The sequence below is a fragment of the Manacus candei genome, unplaced genomic scaffold, assembly GCF_025592945.1.
Source record: "Manacus candei isolate 608988 ecotype Guabito, Panama unplaced genomic scaffold, ASM2559294v1 h1tg000047l, whole genome shotgun sequence".
Classification (NCBI taxonomy): Eukaryota; Metazoa; Chordata; class Aves; order Passeriformes; family Pipridae; genus Manacus; species Manacus candei.
Window position 1 is genome coordinate 5,527,105 of NW_026138095.1, and position 16,315 is coordinate 5,543,419.

General features: G+C 43.0%; 1 protein-coding gene and 1 long non-coding RNA gene across 2 annotated transcripts in view; one reads left to right on the top strand and one right to left on the bottom strand.

The window, feature by feature from the left end:
- The window catches only part of LOC127475833 (uncharacterized), a 95,257-nt gene that overhangs the window by 11,629 nt on the left and 67,313 nt on the right, over positions 1–16,315 (bottom strand). The window contains exon 3 of the long non-coding RNA XR_007906348.1: positions 11,813–11,956. This is a non-coding gene — a long non-coding RNA (uncharacterized LOC127475833). The remainder of the gene's footprint in view (positions 1–11,812; positions 11,957–16,315) is intronic.
- The window catches only part of CA10 (carbonic anhydrase 10), a 185,834-nt gene continuing 179,676 nt past the window's right edge, over positions 10,158–16,315 (top strand). Inside the window, exons 1-2 of the mRNA XM_051798013.1 lie at positions 10,158–10,404; positions 11,043–11,531. Of these exons, the coding sequence (XP_051653973.1) occupies positions 11,471–11,531 (61 nt within the window). The 5' untranslated portion in view covers positions 10,158–10,404; positions 11,043–11,470. The remainder of the gene's footprint in view (positions 10,405–11,042; positions 11,532–16,315) is intronic.

Sequence of the window (16,315 nt, forward strand, 5' to 3'; positions counted from 1 at the left end):
CTGGAATAGCAACAAGCTGCCTCCTTGCCTTGTCTTCCAGTTGTGCCCTTCTTTACCAATTCTTGTCACTACAGCTCAGTTCAATTGTTACAGAGCCTTCCTCACAATGGTGTGATTTCAAAGTAATTCCCCACTACATCCATAAATTACCAGCCACTGCACGTGCTCCTGTATCTCTGGGGGGAACTAACCAGCGAGTTAATGCGAGAGCGCCTTGCACACGGGAAAACCACCGAAACAAACTGATGCATCTTAAACTTGCTGGTCAATCCCTGTTTGTTTTATGTGTCTGAGCTGCTCAGCTCAGACAGGACAGCAGTTGCAGGCAGAATTTTCAAGGAGAGCTCTCTGCTTGACATGTGAAAGACACCCCTCCTCACCTCGACGTTCACTTCTGCATCGACACTGATGCTGATGAAGGGACTCGTCCAGTGGTTCTAAAGGTTCTAAAATGGATGATTTCTGTGTAACATGCAAGCAATACAGATCATGTTCTATGTGGTATTTCACAGAGCAGTACTGCCCCAGAAATGCACATTTTGAAGCTGTTTCCCTCATGGTGGCAAGCGGTGTTTCAAGGAAAAGAGGCAGAAATCCACACAATGGCAAGACCACAACACCAAGGAATCCCTAATGAGGGTACAGTACAGAGGAGAAGCAGCTGAGAAAAGCTGGCAAGTAAATGCAAAGATAGAATTATTGCAGTGCTAACAGATTGAATGAAATGTGGTGGAAAATGCAACAAATTGGGAAATAAATATTGAAATTCTCAGCTGCTCAGATAGATATGAGTAATATCTATAAATTGGGAATGTATGTAATTCAAGTCAGCTAGCAGCAGATAAAATCCTTAAAAAGACAAGGCTTTTAGTAACCTTTTTACCAGTTAGCAGGCCACTGATCCCTGAGGTCTTTTGCCTTGATCTGCTAACTCATAAACTGCTGTGGCTTAGGATTTTACTTCATTTTACATTTTCCTAGTGACATTTTACATTTTTGTACTGAAGAGGCAAAGTGTGCAGAAAGAAAAAGAGTTTAACTGCTTTCACTAGATGGATCTAGAAATTTTAATAAACTCATTTATAAATTATTGTCTGTAATGCTACTGTACAATGCATAAAGAAATCTAATTAACCACAGTGAGTCTAACAGCACTTCCACTGTCAGTCAACAGAGCTGCTCTATATGATGAAATTATTATGTGTGCTATTTGCTCTATACACAAATTAACATTTTGGATGGTTGCTACCATGATCCTTTTACAGGCTGCCCTTCAAATAAAGTAAAACACATAACAAATGGAATTGAATCTAATTGAATAATGTAATACTAGCCTCAGTGCATTTCTCCCCAATCAAAGATGTAATAGGTTTTGTAATACTAATTATTAACAACTTGCAATTTGTAGAACAGATTTTTAATACTTGAGTTAGGATACCCACCAGCCTGTAGTTTGAAAATTATCTTTTAATTTACTGGGATTACAGATTTTAATATGTGATGAAGTTTCATTCCAACTCCTAAGGCATTTAATAAATTTTGTTAAAACATGGTTCCTGTATTCTGCACCTGCAGCTCTACTGAGAAATTATTGTTATGATTCCATTCAATAGCAGGGCATTTAAATAACATCAACATCTCTGACCCCAAAGAAGAGTCCAATGGCTCTGCAAAAAAAATTTATGTGAGCAAACCATACAAGAAGAGCAGACTGGTGGCTCTTGGTTTTGGTAAAGCTAAGTGTAGAAGAGATGATTGAGATGAAAAAGTAATAACAAAGTTCATAAAGACAACTTAAAAGAAAATGGGATTTACCTGAGGTACAGGAAAACAAGCAGCATGTTCTCCATGTCCCACGTGTGGCAGGGATTGGCTGTGCCAGAAGACATTTAAATGTCCTCAGGCATTTAAAGCTCAGGCATTTAAAGCTCCAGGATCTCCAGCTCCCCAAAAACGGCCTGACTGTGCAGTCAGGACTGTCATGTCATCATGAGTGATCACAGGGGCAGGGCCCAAGAGGTCAGAATCTGATGTTCTTAATCCATTTGCCTCTTTTCTCTTCAGCAAAGTTCTCCACTGCACACTGAGCTGATCCAACACACAATCAAATGCCTAATCTTAATCATATGCCTAAAGAATTCACTGAATGAAAACTTCTACAGGGGCAAAAGTTAGCCCTTATGTCTCCAATACTTGGTTCAGTTTACCACTTATTACCACTTCTATTGATAAAGAGGAAAATTTTCATACTATTGTTAATAAAGTGATTTGCAACATTATGCATGTTTGCTCCAAACACCTTCCAAGTCTTTTTTTCTTGATGCAAAGTATAACTGAAATTGTCGCCTGCATATGCAGCTCACTCATATTAAATGAGGTTTTTTTGTTTCAGTGATACAAAGCAAAAGGACAGGAAGAAAATTGTGGGACATGAAATAACTTGTTCATGGAGGAGTTAAAGTATTCATCAACAGGAGCACTTTGAAAACCCAGGAAATTCTGATCCATCACTTAGCTGTGGGCTTATGTGACATTTACAACAAGCGTGTATATTTTGAGATAGTTGACAATGACATCTTTATGTTTTTGTTATCAAAGCTTCCATCTTACAATCCCCTTTGGTCCTGAGTATTGTTAAAAATGTGCCAGGGTTATGGCTGTTCATACCTTTCCACTTCTAAGTGGTAAAATGATCAGAGAAGAGCAAAGCTTTATGATCCCTTCAAGGTATTTGAAAATGACATTAAATGACGTTTATAAAGATTTCTAAAAGTCAGAAGAGTCTTCTTTTCTTTTTGAGGGTTTGTTCTTATCCTTTTGAATTGTGTTAGATGCCAATTCCTGCACTCTCCTTCTAGAAAAATACAAAGCATAAGCTTCACATGTCCCATAAATCCACTGATAGCACCTGCACATCAGCCATCCTGGACTTCTCTGGAATAACAGCTTTTCTTAGGACCTACAAGGTATTGATCTGCAGAGCTCTCCGAGAGCATTAACTGTTGTATTTTTGCATCTTGCTGAGGAATCTCCCCATTTTACAGAGGAAAAGTGAGGGAGATGAAGCCAATTTAGAACCAGGGCATCAGCACAGGTAATTCATCCTGGAACTTGGAAGATTTAGAGGATGGAGTTAGGATAGGGCTGTTTTCTTCTGCAAATGAACACAAAAGTTCAGTTCACACAGGAGCTGAGGAAGTGCCATAGACTGCAGCTATTCCAGTTTGTTGACTTTGTTGACTATAAACTGCAGTTGTGCCTCTGGAAGCCTCTTACAAAAAAAACCAAAAAAAACAAAAACAAACAAACAAACAAACAAACACCCAAAACCTGAGTGCATCTCTGTTTTAAGCACATGAATGATTCCATTTGCTCAGTTACTTTTGGGATGAATGTTATCCAGCTGGTGAAAGGCTGAATTGAGGCTTAATTCCAAAGGAAATGTGTTACAAATCAAAAGGTTAAAAATCCCATTCACTTTAACGGGAAGAAGCCCAGGCCCACAATTGATGCTTTATGGACATTTGCAACATGTGAAAAGTTGCAGGAAACAACATCTGATGCTAAGTTGAGCATATTAATCTCTGGTTTCAGAATCTTCATATTAAATGATTCTGCATAAAAAAGTATGTACTGGAGAAGTAAGGTATTTTCTTGGAGAATAAAGATCTGTTTAAAGAAAATCTTCACTACAAAATATGACAAATCTAGAGTGAGACATGAAGGACACCAGTTACTAAGTGTGCTTCTCTTCCTTAATTGCTATTCTTAATTGCAGAAAAAGACAGCAATGTATTTCCCACAAAAAGCAAAGTGTTTCATGCATTAATACAGAAAAATCGCAACTAGAAACAGGCAACAATTTTGACAAGATTGTGCCTCATATTCCACATGTGCACAAACCTAAACTACATCCCCACAGAGAAGCCAAGAAATGTGACATTTTTTCCCAGATATACATCCTTTGGCTCCTAGTACAGAGCTCAGGAGAGAACAATTTCTGATGAGTTCATGCACCTCTCCCTGGGCAGTCAGGCAGGAAACAACCTGTGCTCAGAGTTCACCTTTTTCCTGCCAAATGTCTCGGTAGCAAATCTTACCCCAGTGGAAAAGGTTGCCAAGATATCTCTTACATCCAAGTGGGAACATGAGTTTCCAACTCAATCCACCCTGAGAGCAGCATAGCCTTAAAATTTACAGCAGAGCTGCCTTGACTCACACATACATAATATTAATATGGTATTGCAATCACCATTTCTCTATGTGGCATAAGAAATTATATTAAACAGGCACTAGGTGACAACTAGCTGTCAAAATCTGTAATGAGGAACCAGTAAGATCCTTATCAAAATAATTTTCAAGATGTGTGTTCTTTTCTTTTATATTGAGATGACAAAGAATTCTCAATATCAAAAAATACATATTGCTTTTGATCTTTTAATTAATTCAAACTTGCAAGAGACAAGGATGGAGGCAGAAAAACAGAAAGCAAGAAGTTCTCTTTCCTGCTTTGTAGCTACTGCAGGTGGTTTTAGAAATAATCTCCCTTACACCAAGAGGAGTTGCCTGAATGGGGCAGAAATTCTTGCAGAGGTCCTGGGGGAAGGTGTGAGTGCAAAGAGCATCTCAAACCAGCCCACCTGTGCCTGTGAGGCTGAGGGGGCTGGTAAATGAAGGGGACATTAAAGAGGCACCAACAGAGACCAAACAGCCCTGTGTGCCAGAAGGACCCTGCTGGAACACCGGGAGTTTGGCACAACTTACATCCCTCCAGAGAGTCTCTGCTTTGAGTCAAAGGCAAAAGCTGGACTGAAAGAATGTCCCTTCTCATCATCCACCACTCTTGGACTATACTGCAGCCAGTTATTACAAAAAAACCCCACCCTCCCCCAAAATCCTACATTTTTCTTCTTTTTAATTATTTTTAACAGGTAAATTCCTTAATCTACTCCCCAGCTGTGACAAGTACAAATATTTCAAGGACTGTAATCACTGCACCACCTGAATTCAATTTTATCTGGTGACTTTGATACTAGCAAAAAAAAAAATCAGTTTTCCCACTCTACATGCCTGCTCAGAAAAACCCAATTCTGTGGGTGCCAAGCTGCCAAAACTCCAAAGAACCTCCTGAGGTTTATTGAGGAACTGGAGGATCACAGGACATTTTAAACACTTTTGTGATTAAATTCTCACTTCCAGAAAAGCTAAATTACTGAATTTTACCTATGTCTTTTTGAATTGGAGGAATGTTATTTCACAAATACTTGATGTCTTAACACTGCTTGCTGGAGTTCAGACATGAAAAAGGGGTTGGACTGAAAATAAGTCTTTATGACAATGAATAGACTGACTCACATGAAAAACACATTGACTGACTTAATAGTTAAGTGCAAGTCATCTTCCTTCTTATTTTGTTGGGGGTGTTTTTAACTTCAAATAAATTGCATTACTCTACCAGTAAAATGTAAATTCCCCCTCAGTTTTGATAAGGACCATCAATACAAGAAAAGAATTACCTTAATGCCCATTGCACTGATGGGTTCTCAGCGACTGTATCTTTACAATGATATGTTAAATTTTTTATCAGTTTCCTTAGTGAGGTCAGCACTGTTTATAAGCACTGAAGATACCAGAAAATACAGGAAAGCATGGCAGAAACAATACATGTAACAAGAGCACTAAAAATTAAGTGGTAATATTATCACTCAGTATTTATAGTTACATTCTCAGAACCCACCTGTTGATAGTGGCTTTTTAATACTCACTTTCTTAACCTCTGAGCCAAGAAGTTACTTAAGCATCTTTGTACTTTCAGTGGGGCTACCTAAAAGCTTAAAATGAGAGATATGACTGAAAGGACTGAGTTCAGGCATAAACAAATAGGAAGTTGTGGGCACAGACTGCTGACAGGGATGAATTCCCAACAATGCTAAAGGGAGCTTTGAGCCCCATCCTCCTTGGCTGACTGGGACCACTAAACCAGCACATCCCACACATCCAACGAGCTGAGCAGGGAGGGCTGGAACTGGCTGAGTCCTGTGTTTCCTCACCATCACTTCAAAGGAGCCAAGGCATTGGTGAATATTTGCACTCCTGAAGTGGCACAAGCCAATACTGCCTTTCTTCCTGCAAATTATTAACCTGCTTTTACTGAATTCCTCACTGAATTGTAGCCCTTTTTATAAATGCAAGTTAAGGAGATACAGACAGCTTGTCAGAGACCATGCAGTCAATGCTGGCACAATGAGCACTATAAATTGTTTCCTAATCCCATACTTACTTAGTTTGCATGGGATCCCCAGAATTTTTTCTTGCAGTTTTTTTGGAAGTTATTATGATATTTTACTGTCTCATCTAAAGTTGAGAACTTGCATAGAAAAATATTCAAATATAGAGTCTAAACACAAAAGCCCTTTCTGTCTTCTCCAAACAATTCAGTCAATTGTAATAAAAAACTACTAGTGCAAGTTCTACCTGGAATATAAGTGTAAATATAAACATGAGACAAGGAGGCACAGTGTCATGTTTATATGATTTATGGCAGCAAGGTTCAATGCTATCATTATGATAATTTATTGCAGACAACCACTTTAATTTCAACAGTGGTTAAGGCCCAGGTCTGGTACAGATTGGTAAAGTTCCCTGGGCTGGACAACAACAGACTGATGGCTTGGATGATCTTCAAATGCCCATTAGGATTTGGGTGAGCATTCCTTCACCTTAGTGAATCACAGCATTAGCCCTTTCTTTGATTTTGCTGGAACATTGATTTGGGTTCATGCTTGTATCCCAGGCTGTTCCCAGTGGTAATTCAGCAGCTGACTCACAAGTCCTTCCATCATCCCTGCCATGGGGCCAGCAGCCCCTGGGACAGGGGGAAGCAAGGAAGAGCAGGAGCTGTTACAGCTCTGCCAGCTTAATTGCTGGAGACATGCCAGAATCTTTAGGCAACTAGAACAGAAGGGCCTTGCTGATCTGACTTATTCTGACAGAAATGAGCCAGGGAGTGCACAGGAAAGCTGCTGTACCTGATCAGGGGGAACCTTCAGCAGGGCAGGAGTGATGGATGGCAGCAACCTCTCCCATCAACACAGGGTAAGCCACAGTTCAAATCATTTTGCTCAGAAGTTGCCCAGTTCAAAACTGTTTCTACAATTGATCTTTTTTGATCCAAGCTAATTTTGAGTCAAATGAGTCAAATGCTGGCTCTCCTGAGAAGGTATGAACCTTAATTCTGCTTTACTGATCTGGAATGTGTTATGTTGGTATAAGAACTAAGCATGTGGATTTAGAAAACACTTTTTGAACTCTGTTCACGTAGCTGAACTGAAGATTCTTTCTCTGGTCTGAAGAAACTAAATGTCCAGCTTGTAATTAATATATTGAGTACTTTAAACTGACAGGAATCCCAGCCACAGCTTTGAGATAGTAAAATCCTCACAATTAAACTACACAAACATGCTTCAGAGAGCTGTCTAAAACCACTTTGCAGTCATTTTTACCTCTAGACACATGAGTAGTCCAGTGACTTCAGTGCAGCTTAAAGGTTACCAAGATTAAGTTTAAGAAGTTTAGCCAACTGTATAAATTGGAATGGAACTCAAATAAATGCAGTAAATATCAACCCTCTTCATTTTAGTGAGCTACAGGGGTTTTGAATGGGAACTCACACAGTAAAACCTGGATGCTGCAGCCAGCATTTCTGTCTGTTTGGAATGTCCCACCAATGTACACAGGAGAGTGATATTCTGCTCCTACCCCAAATACACCCTACTACATTAAACCATTTCTCTTGGGATCAAATACACTGTACCAAATTCTACAGTGAAAGCCTGATCCAAACCTCATCTCAGTCTGCAGAAATATTCCAATTGATTTCAGTGGGCTTTGGAATAGGCCTGTATTGACATCCATTCAACCTTATTGAACTGAGCTTTCCTGTGGAACTGCAGCAGCCAATATGGCCACAACAACTTCAAAACCAAGCGTGAAGGCCACTGCCAGTCAAATAACATCACAGCAAGTAAATGACAGCAGAACGAACTCATTATCATTTATCTAGATTAAAAAAACCCACAAGTTTCTGAGCTCACTACTCTGTTTTCCAGGTGAAGAAAACTTTCAAGTTGCCTTTGATCCCTCATAGATTTTTTCAGTCTGAGTCATAAACTACTTATTCATCACAGGCCACTGAAACAAGTATAAGGTTTTCATGAGGATGATAAGCTTATCACACTAAAAAGATTCACAAAAATTAATATACTTGGGAGTTTTGGCTACCTGCTAGCAACCAACATCCATGTAATTATTTTCCCTGCCATTAAACTCATATTAAAATCCCACTGACATCTGTAGGATTTGGCATTCTCTCATCACCAACTCAGTTCTTTGCTCACTAAATGGTCAACACACCCTTTTACAACAGATCATCTCACTTGCTCGAGACATTTGGTTTTCCACATGTAATGCCATAATTTCAAGGAGACTAGTCTAGGAACAAGGATGTCTGTGTAAATATAAAAGACAAAATCTCTTTGCGGGTTTCTTATGTTCCGGATTGGGATGTTATTGTAAGAAATTAGTTGGGAAAACCCCAAAAGAGAATGTATAGGCAAATCCATGGAAAACCTTAATCTGTTTGAGCAAAGCAGTTTAGTAAACATCAATGGTAATTTCACTGAGCATTTCCTAAAGCGTGCTTAAATACATCTACACTGGAAATAGAGGGTGCCACTCATGCCTTTTATAATGCCAGAATAGGAGACATTAACCTGGATTTTAATAAGGCATAAAGACGAGAATTGCATAGAATGCTTAAAACTTAAGCACCAAAATGATGCCCATCATTCAGCAATCCTCTCAAGGGAAGAATTCCCTCTTGCTGCACAGCCTCATTGTTTAATAAAAATCCATTGATACGTATGGGAATTCTTTAAGGTAAGCCATTTGTCCCTAAAGCCTTGAATGACTGTGCCTCATGTCCAGCCTCACTCTTCTCACTGGGCAGATGATGGCAATTAATTTGCTAAAATCCTGAGTCTCTTTATAAGCCATGAGAAGAGATAGAGTAAACATCAGCAGAGATTGCTGCAGTGCAATGAGCACTTACACCACCCTGGGAACTAGCAAAACGAACACAAGAATCACACTGACTATTAAGTGCCTGCAGTTCAATTCTTTCTTTCAAAATAGTGATGATTTTGTCCCATCCAGTTGCTTTGAAGCACTCAAGAAATCTGATCTACCACCATTAAATACCATCAGGTATATTTGAAACCTATGACTCCAACACATTTCCCAGAGACAAGGAAAATAACAACGTAGCCTGTGGTTTCTTCTCTTAAAGACGCTCTCCTTCCCCATTCAGAGATCCGGGCATCCTCATTTTGCTAGAATACATACATGTGTTTTAAAAGTATGCCCTAGTTTGGAGAACTGTTTATAAACCAATCTATTTTCAACCCATTATGCATGCATCCCCCGCTGGAGCGTTTGTAATATGACCTCTGCACACCTGCCAAGAGCTGGGATATCAGTTTGATACCCAAAGCATCTCTCTCCCTCCCCCTTCCCTCTGCCTTGCTGGGATCAATGAAGGCACCCGCAGTCGCAGGATACACCTTTTCACACCTGCCCTGAGCCGGGATTTTCGTTCGCAGCCCAAACCCCGCGTCCCCTCCCTTCTTCCACGACATCCCGAGCCACCCGCCGGGCACCGCGGCCCGGGGCAGCCCCTGCCCACCTCCCCGTGCCGCGCAGCCCCCTGACTCCGCCAGCGCTGCCTTGCTGCGCCCACTTTCCCCATCCGCAGCGAGTGGAAACCATCCTCTCCCCGCGCCAGGTGCCCCTCTTAAAAAAAAAAAAAAAAAAAAAAAAAAAGGAATGGGGGAGAAAAATAAAAACCGGACCCACTTTTTTTTTTTTTTTTTTTTTTTTTTTAAACAAAGTGAGCAGCATCCTCTGGAATGCGCTTCCTGAGAAGAAGACAGACCGCGAGGGAAGGAGGGAGGGAAGGGAGGGAGGTCGTGCCTCTCCCCCCCGCCGCCCCCGCTCCGGGCCGGCCCCGGTCCCACCGCAGAGCGGCCCCGCCGCCGCCGCCGCCCGCGCAGGCACCGCCTCCGCGGCGGAGCGCGCCCGGCCCGCGCCCGTGCGCGCCGCCAGCACAGCCCCGCCGGCCCCCGCAGCACCGGCTGCGGCTCGGGGACATGGCGGGACGCAGCCGGGATTAGGGGAGGAGGGGGAAGCCCCCCGAGGAGCGATGGTACCTCCTGACAGCTAAAGGTGGAGGTAGCGGCGGCCGCAGCCCCGGCGGCGCGGAGCGTGACCTCGACCTGTTTTTGGGACTGCGGGCGGGAGCGGCGCGTCCGATGAGCCGAGGAGGATAAGGAGCAGGAGGATTTGGGGGTAAGTAAGGGATTGCCCCAAAACCGACAATTCTTTTTTGTATTATTACCGTTATTCTTTTTTTTTTTTTCGGGCGGGGGGTGGTGGGTAGGATCTGTGCAGAACTATTGTGCCTGGGGGATGCCATCAGCTATGCGTTGCGGCGCAGGTACTTCGCTAACTCTCGGCTGGAGCCTCTCGCTGCCCTTCCACCGCCAACCCGACAAGAAGTTTGGGTCTTATTCTCTTTCCCTCCTTGTTTAAATAAGTTTTAAAATATCGGCGTTCTTAGCGAAGCCGGCCGGCGATGCGCTCAGCCCTCGCTGCTCGCAGGCTCCGGCCGCCCGCCGATGGGATTTAGGGGGACACACACACACCCCCACACACCCACCGTCAAACAACCCCGACCCCGCGTTCCCCGGGGGCCGCGGGGGTGGGCGCGGGGGGCGGCGGGTCCATCCCGGCCGGGGAAGGGGCTCCGTGAGCGGGGCAAGCCCGACCCCTGCAGTCGCCTGTCGGAAGCCGCCGCGGCGCGCCGGGATTGCAGCATCCGCGGCGGGGCTGGGGAGCCGCGCTCGGAGCTGCGGGAGCGGCGGGAGGGGCGGGGGTGGCGAGCGCGTTGCAGCGGGTATTAATCTCTTTTCCGCTCGTTCTTGTAGCAGCAGGAGGGGAATCCCCCTCCCTCCGCCGCCTCCCTCCCCCGGCGATGCCGGCACTGCCCCGCTGAGACGTGCAGAGTTTGGGGTTGACTTGCACCTGGCCGCCCTGGAATAGAGACTCTCCGGATCGGATCGGTTGGGGGTTTGTTGTCTTATGTCGTGTTGGGAAATCTGGTGGATTTTTTTCTCGCTCGTGGAGGAAGAGCCCGGTGCAGGCAGTTGGCTTCGTGGTCTTTTTTGGAGGGCGAAGGAAGGGAAGGGATCTCGCTTGAGCCGTGCGGAGAGAGAGCCCGGACATGTGTTGTCAGCACATCTGGGGAATACAGTCTGCAAGTCTGAAAGGAAATTTGCTGGGATCGTTCAAACTGCGATATTGATCTTTGTTATTTTTTTTCGCCGAGGGATGCACTTGGCATGAGAATCGGAGGATGGAAATTGTTTGGGAGGTGCTTTTTCTTCTGCAAGCGAATTTCATCGTCTGCATTTCAGGTACGCAGCACAGAAAGGGCGAGGGAGGGGGGGAAATACCGTACAGGGTTCCCAGGGTTCCCAGGCTTCCCCTTATTAAGGGGCAAGAGGTACAGTTAAATCAAAATTGTGGTTGAAAAGCACATGAATGATGTGTTGTGAGTGAGTCGTGACAGAAATCCACAAACATCACTTCCCTCTCCCCCTTAATTCCAACACCTGTGTTGTAATTATGATACATTGGTTGCAGTGAATAACCACAGTGTACTGATAAGGAAAAAGGGTGATAATTCGTAATGTACCTGATTGTGATAATTATTCGCAGCATTGCTGTGATCCCGGAATTTCACAGCTCCTGAAGTTCTTAAACTCGGCTGATCTGCAGATCTTAAAGGGTTTGCGGTTTGTTGATGGACTTGTCATGCTCTGCTGCCATAGTTCAGGGTCTGCAAAGAGAGGGATAACAGTGAAGAATGTGCCTCTGCTTTTAAAGTGAGCTTTACTGTGGCTGTGCTCTGAAAATGGATTTTTTTTTTCCTTTAAAAAAAGCCCCATTCAGACAGCTCTGTGGTGGCTGGGATTTCCACCTTTATTTTAAGCTTGCAAAGATCTCTCTCCCCTCCAGTTTGTAGAAGTCAGGTAATTTCAGTTGTCACCAGAGCTTGTCCAATTAATGAATAGGCACAGCCGGGTGTCGAGCATAAAGGATTGGAACAATTTATTCTTGGGGAAAACACTCCCTTCGACTGCAGAAGCCCTGGCTCTCTCGTTAATTTGTCACGTTGGTCGTGCTGGAATAAATATGTTGTGGGAGGCAGGAGCGGGGAGGTGGCCAGTTTTCTAGTTTGGGACACTCCAGGGAGCCCCATGGGGATCCAGGCTGCCTGTGTCTCCTGCTGTTCCACTTCTCTGCAGGCTGACTCTGCCCTCCAGCCATTGCGTAAGTCTGGAAATGGGAACGCAGGCAACGCAGGCAAGGCACTGCCGGGGAGAGCTCGGGGGTCCTGGTGGACATCTCGATGTCCAACCTGGAGGTGTGCAGGGGGAGGGAGCTCCAAAGCTCCCCTGGGACCATGCAGAGGTTGGCCTGGGCCATGTCCCCTCCAACAGCACCTGCAGCATCTCACCCTGGCAGCGCCGGGCCCCACTGCGCTTCCTGCAGCACTTCCCAACCCATCCACCCTTACAGCCCTTGACTGGTGACACTTACACCAACACTGGAGGCTCAGCACCTCTGTTCATTTGTATTGCCTGCACCTGCCCCAAAGCTTTTTTATTCCTGAGCAAATAGCTTTGCTGTCTGCTCACGGTGTACGTCAGCCCTGCTTTTATCCCCACAGACTGGCACCATCTGCTACCGGGCACCCGGGTGACACTGGCAGCACCCCAGGCTGACCTTCCACTTGTGCCCATTGGTACCATCAGAATAATTCACTCTCTCACTTTTTAGAACAGCAAAAACCTGCTGCCTCTTGTCATTTAAATCTCACACTTATCTATTTAGCTCAGCGTGATGTGCCACCTGTCCAGTTCTCCTCAAATTAGGCACTTCCTAAAGTGCCACAGTGAGAATGGAAAACTGAAGCTCATCGCTTTCTTGCCCATTCTGACAGTAATATCCTGAGACAGAAAGAAGCTGTCCCATTCTGTGCAGCTCCTTCTGCCATGCATTCAGCTGTCGGTGTTCCCAGAGCTCCCCCCCTCCTTTCCTCCTCTTCAGAGCCCAGGCTTGTGAACCAGTGGGATCAGTCCTGCAGGGGCTCCCATCGCTCTCCATCTCCCTCTAGCACTAATACCTAACACTGTACAGACTGATACCATCTCTGCTTGCTTTTTCTCTTATTTTGTTCCTTTTTGGGGTGGAATAAAGTGGATAAGTGAATGGTGGGATGCTTCTGCTGCGTGGTTAAAGCTGTGGTTTCAAATAATTTTAACCACACAGAGGATGTGTACATGTTTTAGCCTTTTTTTCTTTTTTTTTTTTTCTTCCTAGGGATTTTTTTTTTTTCAGGAATCCTTACTGTTTGTCATCTTGGTAAAAAGGATTAAGATCTGTAGATATCTGACTGGCACTAATGCTTTGTATCTTTCTTCTGCTCTCCTTTTTACACTATTTTTTCTAATATATGGGATGTCTGGATTACAGTACAAGTGAGAGAAGGTGGTGCAAAGCCTGTTAAGGGTTTGCCTCCACACTGGATTCCAGACACTGTGTATTTTTAGCGCTTCAGCACTGGTTATTCATTCAACATGTTACTTAAAAAACCCATTAGTTGAGCTCTAGTGCTGCAAATTACCAGAATGTAAATTAGAGTGTGTGGTAGTATTTAGTTTCTTTTTTTTTTCCTCATTAAGTCAGTAGTTCCAGCAGTGAAGCCACAAGCCAGATCTCTCGTGCATGGATCTTTCCTGAACATCAGCAAATGCTTGATTCAGGGTCTGTTTAAACCTGTGATGGCCCTCCTACTAATTCCAGTGGTTATTTGGATTAGGGTCTATTAAGGGCTGCTGTTCAAAGGGATGATGTCAGTCACTGAATTCAACAGACTATTAATTTATCATTGCTAACAGACTTATTTATTAAGCAGAGGTTCAATGTTATGTCACGTTGTCTTTTGCTCTGTATTTACATAACATTTAAATATAAATTAAGCTGAATGTAGCACTTGTGCTGTCTTATTTAAAGTAAATAATGAAGTTATACAATTGACTTTTGGTGTCTCACACATGAATTTCTTGGAGACAGTATATGGAAGGTAGTTTAATCTACTAAAAAGAGATGTGCATATATTTTCAAAATATTTTATACCTTATAATTTTATCAGTCAGCTGTGTGTATGAGAGGTTGCTTGGTTTGGAAGAAATGATACTGAGATTTAGGATTTTTTTTTTTTTTTAATTACTGGACCTTGTGTTTGGGAAATAATTTATCTGTGAACATCGTAAACTGAATATTTTTGTTTTCTTGGCATACTGGATTCAGGCTTTTGCTACTTCAAATTGCTTGTTTGAAAAGAAAATGTACTTTCTTTGTGCAGATGCAAATGAGACACAAGAACATGTTGAAGGACCACGAAAACCATTTCTGTCCTTCAGAAAGAAATGAAAACCCTCGTCTACCTTCAAAGTCATATTCCTATGACTACAACTCCTATGAGTTGTAGTCTCTGAGGAAAAATAGTCATGATTTGTATTATGACTTCTGAGGTTTTGTCCTTTTAATTATACTGTTCAGCATGGAAGGAACACAGGGGAGTGGAGGTGAAGATGTCCTGTAGACACAATGCTGGAGTAAGACCTCAGTGGTGGTTGTTCCTTTGAAGATGCAGATAATCATGGTAGAGGGATTACACTGTTTGTATACAAAGAAGATAACTGTTGTTGATACCAGAAGATAACTGGTATGATGTCCAGAATTTCCTCCCTGAGTAATAATACCACCAAAGATTAATTAGCATCAGTGGGGTGGGGTTGTGGAGCCCATAGTGGCAACCACATTTCCTTGCATAGTCATTTGTATGAACCATGAGGGATCTTATTTTTTTGGTGATTCTAGATATTAACAATCAATTTCAAGTAGAAAGCTAGAATGTTGTTTTCAAACCTTTGCAGGATACTTGAATTAAATAAGAAAACGAAGCTGTCATGGGCATTGATAAAGAAGGTCTCCAAGTGTATTTTCTGTTAGTCCATCAAAAAAATAATTTATAAAACCTTAATGGTCAACATCTTTATGCCTTCCTATGAATTGATATACTACCTCTTATAGTTTTGGCTTTTGGCTACTAATATGGAAGTGTTTTATTTTTATCCTTTGCCAAGTCCCCAAGTCACAGAGGGGCAAATCCCCTTCATGATGCAACTTCTTTGGCCTGCTTGGCAGCACACAAGTGTCATAAATCATGTATCATGAGCAACTGAGATGGTGTAAAAAAGGCCTTGTCTACCCAGGAATTGCACTGTGTATTGAGCATCCAATGTGGCATCTCCTGGCACTGAGGGCTGGAGGTGGATTTGGAGCATGGTTGCACTTCATTTTCTGTCTTGCTGCTTCTGCAGTCTCTGAGCTCTTATTACCTGGCATAACACAGAGCTGTCCTGTAGGAACTCTAAATTATGCCAGGGCTTGAATTATCTGTTGAGTGATGGTCTGTAAGGTCTGATAACTCTTTTTCCCATAGTATTGCACAGCCTGAGTAATCCTGTAGAAGAGAAGAATATCAAGGCTCTAATGTCCAACATGAGAAGAGTGAATGGTTCATTGTTATGTTTGGACAAAAATGTTGAAACCAAGTTAATTATCCTCACATAGTGTCACAGAAATAGCTTTTTCTGGCACTTTTAAGTAAGAAATGTAATATCCTAGGGGAAGGAATTATTCATAGCACAGATATATATATATATATATGAGAGAAGGTGATCACTGGGCATACAGGAGGCGTAACATGTACCTGGTAAGGAAGAGCTTTAATCATTAGGATATTCTTTCCTGCTTTATCCCATCTCCACAACTTCATGTATGTGGGCAAACCTTCATGCCTGCACAGAGTTTGTTGATAGAACTGAAAATCCACGTGGATTCACTCCCAAGATGGAGGCCATAGGTTGTTTCCAAAGACTCCCAGTTCCTCATCACTCCAATGCTTTCTCACTTCAGAGTCGTTGCCGCCTTTTCAAAAGGTGTGAAGATGTTTCTACTTTAAAATTCCATGGAAATAGCCTCCTGCAAATGTGTGCTTCACTTCTGTGTGTGTGTGTGTGTGTCTTGTATTTTTCATCATTTTATTTTTATTGTTGGTTTTACA